We start from the raw sequence: 19744 nt of genomic DNA, 5'->3' as shown, positions 1-19744 counted from the left end.
AGCAATTTATTTCCATCAACTTGGCATTTCACTGTCCAGAAAATTGTAGCACTCCAGCAAGCTAAAAATGCATGGTGTGCTTCTTTCTCCAGGTTGTTTATAAAACTGTTGACACTAAACCTTGGGGAACTCCTACTCTTAAGGTTTCACTGTTTCGTGATTTATTTATGCTCCATATTCATCTAACATTTATTGAGCTCCTCATATATGCCAGCTTCTATTCGAGGTGTTTTTACTTACATTACCTAGTTTATTCTCAAAACAACTCAATGAGATAAATATTGAGATAAGACTGAGGAGAGAATAAGTAATTAGGCGGAGATAAAACATCAAACTGGACAGAGCCAGGATGCAAACCTCAGTGAAGGACATGGAAAAGAAACAAATAAAAACAATTACAGGCTGTGCTAAGTGCTAAGAAAGAAACAGTGTGTGGTGGTAAGGATTGTAGCTGGGTACTGGGCAGGAGAACCTCTATGAGAAACTGACCTGCAACTTGCAAGCTGAAGGATGATCAGGAGTGAGCCAGGAGAGGCAGCAGGTGAAGAAGGTAGAGACACTAAAGTTTAGTGTGTTCTGGAAGGCAGCCCATTTGCAGCTTAGTGGGCAAGAGGATGAGCGATGAGAAGTGATCTTGGAGAGGTGGGTAGGAGCCGGAGCATGTTGGCGCACTGAGGCCTGAGTAAGGAGATTGGACTTCAATGTAAATTCAGTGCAAAGCCACAGAAGGGTTTTTAGTGAGATGACATCAATTGACATTTTAAAAGAAACCATGGTTTTCTTATTGCAGAATGAGTGTTTAAGGAACCGTATGGGGATCTGACAAGGAATGTAGACTGCCTGCCCCGTGTTTGTGGTTGGCACTGTGAGGTCTGGCTTTTATGTAACCGTGAGAACCCACATGGGAAACCATGGGTTTTTGGGTCCAGGTGATGTGAAGCCTTACCCTTATTCTTTGTGTCTATTCTGAAACTGCTTTCCTGTCCTTGACAAAACAGTTCCTACAAACCCACCGATTCTATTTGTAGAGTGACTTTTGCCCCAAGTTTTTGTTTTTATTTATTTATTTATTTAAAAAATTTATTTATTTATTCTTGGCTGCGTTGGGTCTTTGTTTCTGCGTTCGGGCTTTCTCTAGTTGCAGCAAGCGTGGGGCTACTCTTCGTTGCGGTGCGCGGGCTTCTCACTGAGGTGGCTTCTCTTATTAAAATGGTCTAGCAGCAGTGTCACCACTATTCATGGGAATGATTTGATGTATTTCTCCTACTGACCCAATTTGATCTCTAAAACATTAAAAGTGAACTAGTGCTTCTTGGAAGGTAGCTGAAAGGACAAAGGATTCTGCTTCAAGGGGTTTTCACTGGCCGGTTTCACCAAAGAATTCACCATCAGTTCAACAAAGCATTTCAAAAAGAGAGTAATTAATTCTGTTAGAGTAACTTGAGTACCAAGAATTAGGGAGGGTATTGGTGACCTTGACAGGACTGATAGCAGTGGAATGTTGGGGGTGCAGAACCACTTGGTGGTGGTCGAGGAAGTAACAAGAAATTAGGGGGTACGGGCTTCCCTGGTGGTGCAATGGTTAAGAATCCGCCTGCCAATGCAGGGGACACAGGTTCAAGCCCTGGTCTGGGAAGATCGCACATGCCGCAGAGCAACTAAGCCAGTGCGCCACAACTACTGAGCCTGCTCTAGAGCCCGCGAGCCACAACTACTGAAGCCCACGTGCCACAACTACTGAGCCCGCGCTCCACAACAAGAGAAGCCACCTCCATGAGAAGCCCGCGCACCACAACGAAGAGTAGCCCCCGCTCGCCGCAACTAGAGAAAGCCCGCGCCCAGCAACGAAGACCCAACGCAGCCAAAAATAAATAAATAAACAAATAAATTAATTAATTAAAAAAAAAAGAAATTAGGGGGTAGAGGCAGTGCGTTTGGATGGTTGTTAAAATAAGTTTTCCTGTGAAAGGGCCAGAAAAATGGGGTGGCAGCTAGAGACTTGAGGTCAAAGGAGAGATGTTAGGACAGGAGATATTAAAGTATATTTGTAGCACTCTTCCTATTTTCATCTTAATTTTCTGAATCTGAGGGGCTTCTGTTTCTTAATTGAAAATGTTTTACTGATTTAATGTCCTTGTTTTTTCCGTTAGTTTCAACTTCTAAGTAAAATGGCCCCATGAACTCTAGGCTTTTTGAGCAGGGGGATGGAGTCTCATTTACCATTTCATCCTCAGTGGTGTAACTATGGTAGACTCAGTGACTGTTTTTCAATAGATGAGTTAAAGATAAGCAGAAAAAAATAGAGCTTGGCTATAAAGTTATCCTTCAGATTCACTCATTAGAACCAATTCTTTACTTTTGGTGTTCTTCATTATCAGACTGAATATATGGGGCTAAGACATATCTATGTCAGACTGCCCTAGTGGATTTATACAGAGAAGGTACTGTGTTTATGCAATAAAAAGTAAATTATTCTTCCAAAACAGAGTTTGAATTTGAAGGCAAGAAAAAGAAAATTCAGATTAAGAAAAGAAAAAAATCACAGCCGTATACATTTGTGATGAAAATACCCCAAAACAGATTGTTCTGGAAAAAATTATGTAACTGTTCTTTGCTAATTTAAGGGGGAAAGTACTTTTTTTTTTTTTTTTACCTACTATGAAGGCTTGTTTTAGTATCTGAAGTTTTTTGGATTTTGGATGTACTTAGGACTGAACGTTGAACTAGATTCAAGCTACTGACTAACAGAGGTAGGCTGCTACTTATCAATAGATAACATTTTTGACAGCAAACTCTCAATTGTATAATCACTGAAGCAAAATTTTAAAAAATCAGTTGGTAAAATATAGGGCTGGAAAGATCTTTGAGACGAACCTTTGCTTTTAATCAAGATTGAATTTAAATCAATCTAGACTAAATCGGCTCTAATATTTTTAGAGCTCTTTACAAAATAGGGTTGGATAGCATCCTTAGGGAATCATATGGGGGTATATATAAAGTTAATTTGAATAGGATTATTTGCAGTCAAGTTTTTAGAGTATGACAAAGGATTTTATTATTGTTTTCCCTCTAGCAGATACATAAAGTTAGTTTATGTAGTTACTTTGCTAGCTATAATTCCAATTTATTAATTTACAGTAAATAATACACTTGGCTTCAGAACTTACACAAAAGATCAACACATGTCTTCTTAGTAAACTATTTCTAGAATAAAATTAGATTCTAGATGCAGGGTGTGATGATTAATTTTATGTGTCAACTAGGCTAGGCTGTGGTGGCCAGTTGTCTGGTTAAACACCAGTCTAGCTGTTGCTGTGAAGGCATTTTTTAGATGTGGTTAACATTTAAATCAGTAGACTGTGAGTAAAGCAGGTTACCTTTCATAATGTAGGTGGGCCTCACCCAATCAGTTGAAGGCCTTAAGAGCAAAGACTGAGGTCTCCTGAAGAGGAAGCATCTCTGCCTCTAGTCTGCCTTCAGACCCAAGACTGCAACATTAACCCTTCCCTGGCTCTCCAGCTTGCCAGCCTGCTCTGTAGATTTTGGACTTGCCAGCTCCCATAACCCTGTGAGCCAACCCTTAAAATTCATATTCATTCATTCTCTACTCTCTTCTCTCTCTCTCTCCTTCCCTCCTCCCTCCTGCCTCCTCTGGCCTCCCTCTCTCTCTCTACACACACACACCCACACCCACACACCCAGACACACACACCCACACACCCTATTGGTTCTGTTCCTCTAGAGAACTATATTTATACAGGGGTTGAAAAGCATTCTCTATAGAAGGCCAGATAGTAAATATTCTAGGCTCTGCAGGCCATACTCTTCCTGTCACAACTACCCACTCTCCATTGTAGCACAGAAATAGCCATGTAAATGAATGCGTGTCTCTGTTCCGAAAAACTTTATTTACGGAAGCAGATGGCTGGCTAGATTTGGATTGAGGACTGTAGTTTACTGACCCCTGGATTAAATGACTGCTTGATAATTCATGCGGAAGAGATAAGTGAGGTATGCTTTTAATTTTTTTTGTATGCATTTTTAAGGATGTTTACTCAAGTCAGGTTTGGAATAAGAAGCAGTTTTTCATCCTTTTGTATATTAGGAATTACTACTTTGGCTGACAGTCTGACTCTTCAACTTTGGTTTTACCTGTTTTATTTTTACACAAGAGTTTCTTAAAGACCAGTACTACAACAAAAGTATCATGCATCAACGCTAAACTGATGGCTGACCAATCAGCCTTTTCTCTAATGCCCCACTCTGTTTCTTAGAGGAATGATTAATGAGGGAGGAGGAGGGTTAGCAGAAAGGGTGGCCGGAAAACACAACTGGCCACCCGACCTACCAGCCTTGCGGTTATATTGACACTTCCAGATTCCAAGATGTAATTCTTTTTTTTTTTTTTTAATAAATTTATTTATTTATTTAGTTAGTTAGTTAGTTTTGGCTGTGTTGGGTCTTCGTTTCTGTGCGAGGGCTTCCTCTAGTTGCGGCGAGCGGGGGCCACTCTTCGTCGTGGTGCGCGGGCCTCTCACTATCGCGGCCTCTCTTGTTGCAGAGCACAGGCTCCAGACGCGCAGGCTCAGTAGTTGTGGCTCACGGGCCTAGTTGCTCCGTGGCATGTGGGATCTTCCCAGACCAGGGATCGAACCTGTGTCCCCTGCATTGGCAGGCAGACTCTCAACCACTGTGCCACCAGGGAAGCCCCAAGATGTAATTCTTAAAGGCCTTCATTTTGCTCTTGGCAAAAGGAACATTCTTGCAAACACTGGTAATAATTTATCATTCCCACTTTCTCTCTTCCAATAGACCACCAGTGCCAAGAAAGTACTTCCGTTCTTTAGGATCTTTCAACAAGGCAGAGTTCTTGTTGCCTAGTTGTACTGCACTTAATCTGGGAGGAGTTTTAAGTCCTGCAGGTAGATTGAAAGTTAGAGATCTCTAAAGCAGCATATTATCATTGTTGTCTCTGGAACTGGAAAGAAATTAGGCTAATCCAAGATAAAATTAGGCAGTTAAGTTTTTAAAATGAAAATTAAAATCGTGACCCCTGGTGTTACTATTTTATGTATTTAGATGGTCACCAGATGTATGAAGGGTAAATATTTTAGTGTAATAACAGCAGTGCTCTTATTCCCAAGAGTAAATTGCATCTAATTTTTTTGGAATGAATATAAGATTTAGGCCTTTAAAAAAAAAAGTCATTGTTCTTATTCATTAAGTTGGACAGATTGTGTCTCATCCAAAATAGATCTTCTCACTTTTAAGTGAAGTTCTCACATGGGCTGACTGCCGCATCAGGAATGAAGTTTTTATGTCTCATCGTTACCCTGTGTAAGGATCAGTACCACCATTTTTATTTATCACGTTTCTGGAATGGCACATCTATATACAAAGGCAAGGTATGGAGATCTAAGTTATTTTTCACCTTTTATTTTTCACTTTGTAAAGTCTATTTTTAGTCAGAATTTTGCATTGATGTCTTTCAAAGGTCTGTACAAATACTACTTGTCTCTGTAATTTTTCTTCATTTGTAGTCCCCTTTCCTATATGTTATCTATTACAGTTAGTGTTTGCAAAATTAAATATCATGTATTATAATTGTTTGTCTATTTGGGGAGCTTACTGTATGCCAGGTACTATGTTAGGTACATTACATGTATTACCTCTTTTAATTCCACAACAGCTCTAATGATATTGCTGTTGTTATTACTACCCTCACTTCGTGATGGAATATGTAGAATCACTGTGTAAACCAGCAAGTGGCAGAGATAGGATGGAGCTTTGCCAGTCTTTATCCAGAGCCTTTGCTCTTTAGTTCGGTTGTGCTTAGTAAGATTCTTCTTCACTTTGACAAACTGAACTATTAAAAAGTAAAATACTAAGGAAGAGCCAAAATTAGGAGGGAAAAACCCTATAAACGTATAAAACCTTTCTATCTTCTTTCAAAGTTGCTTGAAGCCAAGTTGAAGCCAGTGTCTTCTTCAAGCTTTTAATTTTTAGAGGATCATGAACCACTTGGTCGTCTCTGTCTCCTTTGTGTAATGAGGTATTGTCTTCACTTCTGGGGATGTATGCTAGCAGGCGGTACAGATAAGATTACTCTTGGTTTTGCAGATTACTAGTTGAGTTTCTACAGTGTGCTAAGATGACAGGTAGAAGAAATAACTTTGTTCTTGAAATTTTTAAGTCAACAGAAGAAAGAATTAACATAGGTGTGCTTTGGGATTCCACTTTTATGATTCAAATTAATGGTGTTTTCTTCTGTTTGTCTTTTTTTTTTAATAAATTTATTTGTTTTATTTATTTTTGGCTGCACTGGGTCTTCTTTGCTACGCGTAGACTTTTCTCTAGTTGCAGAGAGCAGGGGCTACTCTTCGTTGTGGTGCGCAGGCTTCTCATTGTGGTGGCTTCTCTTGTTGCGGAGCACGGGCTCTAAGGCGCGCGGGCTTCAGTAGTTGTGGCTCACGGGCTCTGGAGCGCAGGCTCAGTAGTTGTGGCACACAGGCTTAGTTGCTCTGCAGCATGTGGGATCTTCCTGGACCAGGGCTCAAACCCGCGTCCCCTGCACTGGCAGGCGGATTCTTAACCACTGTGCCACCAGGGAAACCCTTTTTGTCTTTTTTATTCAGTAAACATTTATGGGGCAGATGCTCTATGCCAGTTATTGTGCTTCAATAAGGAACTACTTTTAATAAGATCCAGCAGAGCTCAAGTCATAATATTTTTGTCACATGTGTAAAACTTTAAAATTGAAAATAAAAGAATTTCTCAGATAGAATTAACTAATGTGCTACTCATTGTGACTTGGAGTAAAGCTCATCTGCCTCCATTTTCTTTTAATAAAAATAGAAATAACTATATTAAATTACCTCAAAAGTTGTTTTTAGAAAATATGTTAAAGATGGTTATAAAAGATTTGAAATTTCTTTATGTGTGTAGTTGGAGAATAAGTATCAGCATAATTTTTAAATAGACCAAACTGAAATTCTGTGAAATAATAAAATTAAATAATACTGAATAAAACTCAAAATTCACATTAAAACCCAGTAGATTTTTGGAAGATCTGTCATAAATAGGATCAGTATTGCTGTTTAATTCTCATGTTGATGTAAACAGTCAAATTACATTTGACTTACCGTCTATTTGACTTACCGTCTATTTGACTTACCGTCTATTTGACTTACCGTCTATTTTTTCCAAAAATGAGTCTGTATTTCCCATATATTATCTTTATATACATATATATTGGAAACATACGTGGCTAAATTATAACCTTTTCTTAAACAGTCATTTATGAACAAAATAGAAAATAACATTGTATTCTATGTGGTTTTGTCCGAGAAAGGAAATGTTGAAATTGGCAACTCTTCCACTAAATTGAAAATTACAAGGTGAACCATTGACCTACTAAACAGGTAAACATGGTTGAAAGAACATTAATTTCCTCAAGGTCATAAAGCAAAACCAAGTACAGTCCATATATCTGTTAGTGAAATAGGTCAGTTTGAAAGTTTTGATACTGCTGTTTAATCAGGGACAAACCATAAGATTTTGCTAGTATTTATTGTCTTTTTTTTGCTGCGCCATGCGGCATGTGAGATCTTAGTTCCCCAACCAGGGATCGAACCTGCGCCCCCTGCGTTGGAAGTGCAGAGTCTTAACCACTGGACCGCCAAGGAAGCCCCTATTAAGTCATTTGAAAGTAGTTATACACAACTTTATTTGGAACATATGTAACAAATATGGGATTACTTCCCAGAGTACTATATAAAAGGCTCTCAATAAGTAAAAGAGAAGTAGACCAATGGGAAAGTGGTAATTTAATCAGAAGAGATAGGAAAAGCCAATCATTTTATTTTTTAATAAAAATTTTTTAAAGTTCACTAGTAATCAGGGAAATGAATACTAAAACAATGACTTTTTATTTTGGCCTAAAATGTTGACAAAAATTAAAGACATTTTACATTCATAGGAAATTGGATAGGCTCACAATTTTGGGGAGTGTAATTGAAGCCTTTTTGGACTTTCACATTTAACTCTATAAATGTTATCAGAATTATTTACCATAAGCATGCATCCATGAGTAACTTGCTTAAATGAAAAAAAAAAAAGAAGAAGATCTGTGAATTTTGGAGTACATTAAGAGAAAAACAAACTGTGAAGGGCAGAAATAGCTTTTTAAAAGATGTCTTTGAATGCATATCCAGTCAATATAATAATGGTCCAGGGCAAAAAACTTCTCACCTCATACTAACTGTACTTTTTCTTTTTTTTAATGTCATTTTGTTTTACTGTTTCAGTTCTGACAGCTAGAGTCATGGGTTAGCAAATACATTTTCTTTAAAACACCAGCACCTCTGAAATGGTCATTAAGGGTCATTCCTATATAAATGCACGAATGAATTAAAAGTGCTTTTGCATTTCATTAGATTAGCTGAAGGAGCAGAAATGTTGATCCAAGGAAGAACTGTAGTCAATTTTGGAGCACTTTGAAGACAGGAAAGTCAGAGCCTGGAGAGAAATGCCTGAAGGGAGAGGTGGAGGTCAGACAGAAAAGACAGGTTGGTCCTTCCTCTGGCCTCACATTAACCTCTTCACGTATTCTATGAGAAAGTGCATATGACTCTCGCCGCTGGTGGACAAGCACACCTGTGGAACAGGCCATTTGTAAGTCAGAGATCATCTGTGTCTGCCTGTCCCATCCTGGGGATCAGAAACGTAAAAGGAGATTGAGAGACCAGGAAATATTTAAAGGAGCCACATCAAGGTTGGTGAGAAATCTGGAAATCATCTATTTTTTGGGTTAAGAGAGAACATATGAAGGTCTGCCATTTAGATTTTCTGTTTATTGCTACAGATTGGAAGCCTAGATTCCATAGGTAGAAGCCACAAGAGGCTCATTTCGGCACCCTCTGATCGTACAGTCATTCTTTTTTTTTTAATTAATTAATTTATTAATTAATTTATTTTTGGCTGTGTTGGGTCTTCGTTTCTGTGCGAGGGCTTTCTCTAGTTGCGGCGAGCGGGGGCCACTCTTCATCGCGGTGCGCGGGCCTCTCACTATCGTGGCCTCTCTTGTTGCGGAGCACAAGCTCCAGACGCGCAGGCTCAGCAGTTGTGGCTCACGGGCCTAGTTTCTCCGCGGCATGTGGGATCTTCCCAGACCAGGGCTCGAACCCGTGTCCCCCTGCATTGGCAGACAGATTCTCAACCACTGCGCCACCAGGGAAGCCCCCGTACAATCATTCTTAAGAGCCATCCAGTGAGGGAGTGGGCTGCTCTCCAAAACTGTGTCTCCTGCTCACTCTAGAAATGGCTAAACGGTAGCTCTCCTGTGAAGGAGGTTGGTTGGATCAGGTAATCTTAAAAATCTCTCACAACATTACCCTCTGATTTCAGTGCTTCTTAAGGCAATGAAAGTATACTCCAGGACAAAGGCCCAGAATACTGTACCCCTTTAAATAGCCAAGGAGGAACAAAACTACATAAATAAAGTCAAGTCTTCCCCTGCTACAACTGAGATAGGCCAGAGCTTCCTAAAGACTTCAGTACAAATGGAGGATGACCACATGGGAAGCAAAACAAGGAAACGATACGGAAGGCAAGAAAACTGCCCGAGTGGGGCTTTTTGTCCCAGCTTGTTTGAGCTCTGTGGTCCCTGCCCTCGATCTACCTGCCACCTTGCGATATTTACAGCAGCCCTTCAGGGATGGCAGTTTCTCAGGCACGTGGTCTGGGCCCCTTGTTGTACAGTAGGAAGCAGTTAGTCCATCGGGCATAAGAATTCATCCTTTCAGAAATACGGCAAGAGAAGTGTATGCCGTGGACACATTTTTTTCCTTCTGGAAAGCTAACTCGGTGGTTGCCAACTTATAAAGAGCAATCAGTGTCTCTGGCAATGTGAGGAGCTGGAGAGCTTTTATCCGAACTCTGTAGTTGGAAGGAAACCCGAGAAACAGATCGATATAGGAGTAAGACCCGCCAGGGCCACGCTTGGCGGGGTTAGCTTTCTGCATGAGAGCCAGGGCTGGAACGCCAGCGGGGGCCTGGTTGAGGGCGGCCACCCGCCTTCCCTCCCCACCTCTCTGCCACAGGGCTCGTGCCTCCTCTAAACAACGTTGAACAAATATTTAAAGAATGTTGGTTTGAAAAGGAGCCAAATTATTAACCTACTCAAGCGTCTTCTCTCTCTGTCAGGCCCTCTGTTTTCCATAAGCTTCTTGTAACCTATTGCCTGTCTCTTTTCTCTATTTATTTCTATAGTGTCCATGGAAAATATTGGAGAACAAGGTAAGATATATCACTGCCTTCAGTCTAAAATTTTAAAAATAGTTGGAAAAAACGAATAGCATTCATTTAGATTTGGTTGGAGTAAGTCATACTTGGAGAATGTTGGAGTCAGGATGGGTTAAAGGCGTCTCATTCTGTCAGTCCCCAGACTGAATTCTCTCAGACGCTTGGCAGAGAACTTGACCCTGAAGTGGTAGTCACTGTGCCAAGGTTCTTATGGCTTCAAGATACAGGAATGTCAACAATCTCCTGTTTCAACTCAGAGTCTGACCCCATGCCTGAGTCACCTATATAATTCATGAAAAATATCATTGGGTCTAGTCATCTCACACTGATTTAAGTGCCTGTGAGGTAACTGAATGTTTTAATGGTTCTATAATAGGAATATCAGCTTCTTTTAAAAAGCTAAAATGGCTGTTAAGGTTTAAAAATACCAAACATGCTATATTTTAAATTAAATTAGCATATTTTATTCAACTGTATCTTACACAAGTAAGTTATATATTAATGTATTATCCAGAATTAATCATTATCACTGTATACAAAATTAATATTTCAGCTTTGCATAGGACTTCAAGACTAAAATACCATACAAAGTGTGTTTATGTACACTACCTTAAAAAAATATTCAGAATGTTTTTGTTAACAGTTGTCCTATGTGATCAGTAAGAAACTTGAACTCTTCTTGGAGGAAATCTCTCTTTGTTCAGAAGATCTCTGTTTAAAACTACTGTCCTTGAAACAGGACCACCAGATTTGACTCGAGCTGAGCAAAATAGGCAAACAGCTCAAGCAGGAACTGCTTTTGCTATTCTTTGTTAGTGAAGCAAAAGTTCTTACCGCCTGAATGTTTTAACATTCGTTTAACACTTTGTTTATGATTTAAAGTTGCAGGCATAACTGCCTTATTTTTACAACTTAGGAGAGGTCCCCGTAGCCATTTTGCCGATAGATGGGCTTGTCTACAGATGGGAGGGTTCTAATCATGGGATAGTAAGTAATTAAATAATTAAATTATTCGGTTATTTTAGAACAAGCACATCTTTTGTGAATACCATGATTTTAGTATGTATTTGCATATTAAAGTGATAATTTTGTTTCTCTCATTTTAGTTGTGTGCCTGATTGCTTATCATCTACTTTTTGCAATGTTTGTCTGGTCGTATTGGAAAACTATCTTTACATTACCAATGAATCCTTCAAAAGAAGTAAGTTAAAATATTAGTATAGTTATGTCCTAAAGATGGAAGTCTGTAATACTGATGTCTGAAGAATGAGTTTTATGTCTTTTTATTAATGTTGCAAACTTAGTGATTTTTTATATTAATGTGTTTATTAAATACTTGAATTTTCACTTGATAAATATTATTTTTGCACTGGATGAGTATTATACTTACAATATTAAATATGTTATATGTTCCATTTCTACTTTAGAGTCAGACACAAGGATGGATGGATGGATAGATAGATAAAAAGATAGAGCTGAAGGTAGACACATTTCTATTATAATTGTCATACTAATGGAGCAGTAGTTGGCTGTCAGCCACCAGAAACAACAACAGCACATTAACGACTTAACTAATCTTCTCTTTCTTTTTTTTTTTTTAATTAATTAATTACTTTATTTTTGGCTGCATTGGGTCTTCATTGCTGCGTGCGGGCTTTCTTTAGTTGCGGCGAGTGGGGGCCGTGCATGGGCGTCTCACTGCGGTGGCTTCTCTTGTTGTGGAGCACAGGCTCTAGGCGTGCGGGCTTCAGTAGTTGTGGCACACGGGTTCAGTAGTTGTGGCACACGGGCTTAGTTGCTCCGCGGCATGTGGGATCTTCCTGGACCAGGGCTTGAACCCGTGTCCCCTGCATTGGCAGGTGGATTCTTAACCACTGCGCCACCAGGGAAGCCCAATCTTCTCTACTTTCAAAGTGTAGCTAGTCTACTGCTGTCAGGTACCCAGGCTCCTACCCTGTTGCTCTGACATGTATAGCCTCCATTCCCAACATTACCTCTTGGCCTAAAATGGCTGCTTCATTTCCAGCCATCATGTCTACATTCCAGACAGCAGGCCAGAGAAAGTAGAAAAGAAGAGTAGAAGTAAATGTCCTTCTCTTTAAGGACTTTCTGGAAGTTGCTGATGCCATTTCCACTTACATTTAGAACTTAGTTTTATGGCCACATTTAATTGCACAGAAGACTGGAAATTTAGTGTTTATTCTCAATGGCCATGTTAACCACGTTAGAAGGAGTAGATGTTGGGGGACAACTAGCAGTTTCAGCTACAGAAGGTTTTTTAAATAGAGTTATATATTCAAATATGCATCTTGAAAAGATCATTCTGGCGAACTTTTTGTTTCTGGGTGTTTAATCCTGGTTAAATGTCCTTGAAGCAGAGAAACTGTGATTTACTCATTTTTGTACCCTTGGCACTTAGTCTAGTATATGGTTGTTGAATAGAAATATACTCTGCTCCAGTAATAATAATGTAGTTTTAGTAGGCTAACGTTAAAAAAAAGAAGTCTAGGCATCACTTAGAATTGTTTTCTGAAATAATCTGTTTGAAATGCAGCTGTGGTCAAAAAGGCCAGTAAATATGCTGTATGAACTGGGAAAGGATATTAAAAACAAAACCACGGGTATTTGCACAGTATTAATGGCACGCTTGGCCTAGAATGCATTAGATATAGCCTTTCTTCTTCCTCTCTCTACTTACTTTTTTTCCTACCTCTTTTTCCTCCCTCCTACCATGTTCTCTTCTTTCCTATCCTTCTTACCCTCATCCTGTCCTTAGTTGTAGGTTTGAAGGAAATTGCTGACTTTTATCATAGGTCATCTCATCCACTCTGGTGGTTTGCCTGTGACCTCTGTGTTGACATGTCCCAGATCTGTTTCTAGCCTGACCTCTCCCACGAATTTCAAATTTACATTATCTCCCTGCCAAACATAGCTCCTTGATCACTGCACTGACACCGCAAACACAACACATGTGAGACTGAAGCCACCACCCTCTCCTTCCCCAAACCGTGACTCATCTCTTTCTTCTACGGGTTAATGCCACTGCCAACCACGTTGTCATTCGAGCCAGAAGCTTGGCATCCTTGCGCCTCCCCCAGCATCCAAATCCTGGAAATGTTTGCACTTCCTAATTTTTCTTTTTCAGTTCCAGCCCCTTTCTCTTTATTTTCCATCACCGCCCTAATTCAGAGTCTTGGTCATCTCTGTCATCTGAGACACTGCAGTCTTCTCTGTGGTGTCACCCTTGACAATCTTGCCTGCATTCCCTCGGAGAATTCTGCAAAAATCCATCCTTCACTCTGCTGCTTGTGTCTATTCAGTGACTCTGCCCATCCCACAGGGTGAAGGCCAGTCTCCCTAGTTTGGCAACGATGACTCTTGTCCAAATTTCTGACTCCTCACTTTGTACTCTAGTAGTTCTTATGTACATGGTTTCCTGTGTACACCATGCCATAATTTTCTTTCTAGAATGTTCTTAACTCCTTTCTCATTAAAATAATTTTATTTTTATCTATAGTGGCAGCTCCTTCTTGGTTTCCTCTGCTGGTTCCTCATTATCTCCTGAACCTCTAAAGCATTGGATTATCCCAGAGTTCAGTCTCTGGCCCTCTTCTCTTATTTATCTACATTATGACTTTATATACCGTCTCATCGCTTTCAAATTAATCACTAGCCTGATCCTCCCTCCTAAACTCCAGACTCCTTTCCAGCTTCCGATTTGGCATCTAATAGGAATTTCAAATTCAAATTCCAAGTACCTGAAAATAAACTTCTGATTTTCTACTTGATCCCCAAATCCTTCTATTCCTACATTTTTCCCATCTCAATGATGGCAATTCCATCCTTCCGGTTGTTCAGGTCAAAATCTTGGAGTCACCCTTGGCTACTCTTTTTCTCTCAGACGCCACACCCAGTCAATCAGCAAATTCTGTAGGCCATACCCTCAGAGCACCCACGTGTTAGCTCACGCCCCTCCATGCTCCCAGCGTGGTCCAGGCCACCAGCATCCCTGCTGGTATATGTCCAGTACCCTGTCAGCACGTTTCCTTGCTTTTGTGTTTGCCCTCTTCTGTATATTTTCAGCACAGTACCAGAGTGATGCTTTCAAAACACAAGACAGTTCATACTATTCCTCTGCTCAGAAGTTTGCTGTCATATCTGAGCTCACTCAGAGTAAAACCCTAATTCTCTGCTGTAACCTAAAAGGCTGCGCATGGCCTGGCCTCACACCACTTCTCTGACCCTCTGTAATGCTGTCTTAGTCGCATCAGTTTCCTTGCTGTTCTGCCAGCACACTAAGCGTGTGTCTCCTTCAGGAGCCTTGAGAGCAGCTATTACCCCTTGATCTGGAACACTCTTCTCACAGCTAACGGCATGGCCACGCCCTTCCTTTTCTTGCTCTCTCTGTGTCTCTGCCCAAGAGTACCTTTCAGGCGTTCCATGACCACTTCCTCCAAAATAGCAAAACCCCATCCCTGCTTTCCTTCTAAACCTTACCTTGCTGTGTTTTTCTCCATGGCATATCATTCTGTAATTCATCCCATAGTCATTTTTTATACCATCCCTAGAATATAAGCTCTACAACAGCATGAACTTTATCTGTTTTATTCACTAATCCATCACCAGTACCTGGTGTCTGACCCTTAAAAGGTACTCAATAAATATTTGTTAAATGACTGAAAGTTGAGGAGTTACGTGTATAGAGACAGGTTTGTGTTTATAGCTTTGGCAGAAAGTTGAAGTGACTTCTGATTTCTCCCTAAAATTATATGTGAGATCAACAACTAAGAATAATGGGGGAAGTAGGTTGACTGAGGTTTGGAAGAGCAGAGAAGGTTTGAAATAGCAGCTGGAGAGAGAGGAAAAATGAAATGATAAAAAACGCAGAATTGAGGGAGTAGTGGAGGTTGATGACAGTGAATTTACAGTTTTGTACCAGGCCTTGTTGGATGACTTTTGTACAGAAGACATATACCTTATTCGATTCATACTACTGTAGGAGATGGATATTATTTATTACCATTTCACAGATGGAGCAACAGGCTTGAACATGAACTAATTATCCTAAGGCATCAAGCGCTAGTATGTGGCAGAGCTAATAACATTCAAAGCAAAGTCCTTTTGACCATGGAGGCTGCACTCGTGTCCCTGCACCACGCTCTAGCATGAAGAGTGGACCCCACGTGGGGGCTGTGGAGGGGATGTGTGCCAGGACATCACTTGGCACATGGAGGAAAAAAATAGCCAAACTTCTATTTATATGCTGTTCTTTTACGTTTCTCCTTTTTTAAAGATTCTTATATAAGATACATACTATATTAGCTAATAGCACATCTATAAATAAGTAAATATGCATATATTGGCAGTGCAGTCTCAAATTATTTTTTACTGGTAGGGGTACATTATCAAAAGAGTTTGGAGACCAGTGTCATGAAAGAAAGAGCCCTTGCTTGCTGGTTAAGAATCTTGGGTTATTCCATTAATAAAATGCAAGATCTTGGGCTTAATCTTCTAATTGATTTGCATCCAGAGACCCCTCACTTGTAAAATGAGGATCTTGGACTTCCAGCTGACAATAAAGTGCTCTCAAGTGCTAAAAATCTTTAGAAAATGGGACTAAAAAAGTAGGAGAAGAGATAATATAAGAAAATAATGTAAATATTTTCTTGTCACTGTTCAGAGAATATAATTTTTCAATTCATAACATTTTCTCCCGATATTAAAGTAACATAACCATACGAAATTATATTTTGAAAACGAAGAGTAGGCAGAAAGAAAAAGAAAAAAAAAATCCCACCACACTAATTCAGCCAGTTTACATTCTGAATTTCTTTCTGGTTATTTTTCCTAGTGGTATTCAGAGCACACATATTCCAGTTTTTTTCATGTAATAGTTCTTCCTTGGTTTATTGTCATTTTTAATAACAACATGATATTCTCACTGAAACACTGCATTTTTAGTCTGATCCCAACTTTTCATGTTATAAACAGCGTTGTTAAAGTGTTTGTTCATAGAGCTTTACCCATATTTTGGGTTATTTTTCTTAATATAAATTCTCAGAAGTAGAATTACTAGACGAAGGAAATTTAAGTCACTTGCCAAATTGTTTCCCAGAATAATTACAGCAATTTCCAAAGCCACCAGTTTTTATCAGAACCTTGGCACTGCATGCTGTTCTTAAGAAAACTGTTGTGAATTTAATAGGCAAAAAAAGTTCTACGTTTTAATTTGGACATTTTAGGTACTAGTGAGGTTATATTTTAATTTTTGTCCTAAGTCAAAAACAACTAGCAAAAAAGGAAATACAGTTCTTTGAGTTTTCTGTTTATTATTGGATTCTGGTTTTTTTCTTAATTTGTGCACCCTTTTAAAATTATACTCTCCTTTAATCTGAAAACTGTGTTTGATCCCAGATGTTGGTTTCTAATATCATTCTCTAAGGAAAGGAAGAAGAGCTCCTTGGAGAAATGGCTGATTCTAGAACTAGGGCAGGATATTTTGAAAATGAGCCTGGAGCGTATTATGCCAAAAAGTAAAAGGTACTCCAAAAAATAAAATAAAATATATTGTTGGTGGTATATCAAAGGGACATAGGATCCAGTTGAAAATGTCCCAGTGACCAAAGCCGGAACAATTTCAGCAGGAAAATAAATAAAATAGTGTTCATTTATAACTCAGAGTATAAAATAAATATCTTTGAGTCTACCGATATAAAGAAATGATTGAATGAATAAATAAATGGGGAGAAAAGAGAAATCTCTTTTACAGAAGAATTCCGAATAATTTATGTACATACTCTGCCCTCAAGGAGGGGAAGAATAAATCTCCACTCCTTAAATGTGGGCTGCATGTGGTAACTTCTTTCCAAAGAGTACAGAATGAAGACAGGGAAGTAACGAGTCACTTTACAGTGGAGAAACCTGAAAAACACTCCCTCAACCAGGTGATTGAAGTCAACATCAGCAGTGCTAAGTCACATTGATAGTATGTTCCCTTGATATGACGTGGTGAGAATGGCACTTTGCCTCTGTGGTCTTCCTCCCCAAAACCCGTAACCCCAGTCTAATCATGAGATAAACATCAGAAAATTTCCAGTAGAGCAGCATCTTACAAAATACCTGATCAGTATGACTCAGAATTGTCAAACTCAACAAAAACAAGGAAAATCTGAAAAATTGTCTCAGCCAAGAGTAACTTAAGGAAACATGAAAAATAAATGTACTGTGGTCTCCTAGATGGGACCCTGGAACAGAAAAAAAGATATTCAGTGAAAACTAAGGAAATCTGAATAAACTGTGGACTTTGGTTAATAACAATGTATCCATATTGATACATTAATTGTCCTAAATGTACCATGCTAATATATGATGTTAGGAATATCAGCAAGTTGATGAGAGGATATATGGGAACCTTGTACCATTTTCTCAATTTTTCTATAAATCAAAATTGATAAAACTGTTTAAACAAAAACAAAACAGCTTGCATTACTGACCAAAGGACCGCTGCAATCTGGAAGATCGGAGGTCAGGTATATTATCTTTTTCACCCCAGGAGATCTCTCGTTCCTTCAGCTCTCTGCAGATGTCATCTTTCCTCAGATCTGTGATGTGCGTTTATACATAAAAGTGTTCTGAGGGGGAGGGGACTGCATATTTGGTGCATTCCAAGATAGAACTAGATATTTTGACATCCATCTTACATAAATAACAATTCCACCAACATGTATTTGGTTTTTAGGACCTGATGGTTGCAGTGTGTTATGTTTATTTATTTATAAAAGTATTAAACATACTAAGGACTCTTCATTTCCATCACTCACTAGAATTTACCTCTAAAGTTAGAAGGATCCAGAACTCTGTAGAAAATGTAATAAAATGTCGACGGTTTTATTCCTTTTTAGTATTAAGTCTTTTACGAAACTAATTTTCAATGCTAGGTTTTAAATTACTTTTAGAAATGGGCAAGGGAGATATATCTGCCTGAATTATGGGACTTATGGTTCTGACAATGGAAAGTTAGAGACTAGGATACAAAATAACTTTTGCTTTGATATTCAGTGGTCTGACTTAGGTTTCCTGGTACTTGTTCCTTTGTCCATTCCACAGTTCTAGCAGAGGGCTTACTCTGTGCTAAGCTTGATCCCCTTGTGGGGTTACATGCTTGTGGAAGAGATAGACAAAGGACAAATGAACCAACAAAATAATTTCAAATTATGGTGTGTAACACAAAGAAATCACACATGGACCTGATGGGGAGAGTATGGCAGGGGGAAGGGACAGAATTATCAGGGTCCCTACCCTAGTAAGGGAATCATGGAAGTTCTTTGAGAAGATGACATTTCAGCTGAAACCTGCAAAATGAGAAGGAGCCATCCAGAAAGTGTGAGGAATAATGCTCTAGGCAGAGGAATCAACGTGTACAAAGTTAATAGATACTTTCTCCAGATCGACCCTACCTTTTCTTGACTATTACAGAATTACAGCATCATTTGATGTTATACATTTTCTACCACCACTCATATATTTCCAAACAAGATACACAGTTCTATAAAGACCATCAGTACACTTACCTGTTTGTCAGTGTTTTCTTTTTTTTTAAAATAGCATGTTTCAAATTTTAAAGTAGTGTCATCAACAGGTGCATGGTGCCCAACCTAGAATTTTTAAGTAAGAAAGAAAATCTGGCAAATCCTCTGATAAACCAATATGATTGCATATGATGGGTCAATAAACAATTTGAATTTTTCTTTGTTAAGTGTTTACTTCTGTTAGTAAGATCTGAATGGTGACAGCATTCTCATTGCCTCTGCTTCCTAGTGAACTTCTTTTTCAGAGTAACTCTGAAAACAATGGAATAGATTCTAGGAATCCACGATCCAATTGAGAGATAGTTTTCCACCTGTTGGAAATGTGGTTCCCAAACTTTCTTTGACTCTAAGGTATTTAATCTGCTGCTATTCCTGCCCCAGCCTCTAGGATTAGGCTGCAAGGTCCTTTTTTTCTGGGTTTGAGACTCAACACTGCTCACTGCCACTCACTGCCCTCATTTATATAGTCATGCAATCCAGAAAATTGTGTAAATATATTTCGTTTTATAAACTGAGATTTAAGGTAGCAAGCAAATGAAGAGCATCTGATAGAACGAATACACCAAGGCTTTATAAATGTGGCCTTCATTTATTTGTTATTCGTATTCATTTGAAAAAGGATTGGTTAAAGTATAATTTGAAACACTGAAATTAATTAATAGTAAGCAAATGCTGTGAGCATCTTGCAGGAGGAATATTTAATGTGGAGAATACTTTTTTTCAAATATCTTTCACAAACTCTTAAGGGGCCTAACAGTAACATACCTACTAATTTAATGTAAGTAAATTTGATATACTAATTTAGAATAATTCATATTACATAAATTTCTACTTAGAGAAAACTTATTTTTATT

At 38.9% G+C, this 19744-nt stretch overlaps 1 protein-coding gene across 2 annotated transcripts in view; it reads left to right on the top strand.

The window, feature by feature from the left end:
- The window catches only part of ZDHHC2 (zinc finger DHHC-type palmitoyltransferase 2), a 67786-nt gene that overhangs the window by 18934 nt on the left and 29108 nt on the right, over window positions 1–19744 (top strand). For both annotated transcript variants that reach the window (XM_059909670.1, XM_059909668.1), the window contains exons 2-3: window positions 10270–10296; window positions 11409–11503. In XM_059909670.1, coding sequence (XP_059765653.1) covers window positions 10270–10296; window positions 11409–11503 — 122 coding nt within the window. The remainder of the gene's footprint in view (window positions 1–10269; window positions 10297–11408; window positions 11504–19744) is intronic.

This window comes from Balaenoptera ricei, chromosome 21 (genome assembly GCF_028023285.1).
Source record: "Balaenoptera ricei isolate mBalRic1 chromosome 21, mBalRic1.hap2, whole genome shotgun sequence".
NCBI classification, from domain to species: Eukaryota; Metazoa; Chordata; class Mammalia; order Artiodactyla; family Balaenopteridae; genus Balaenoptera; species Balaenoptera ricei.
The sequence above is the reverse complement of the archived record's forward strand: the minus strand, read 5'-3'. Positions and strand labels throughout refer to the sequence as shown.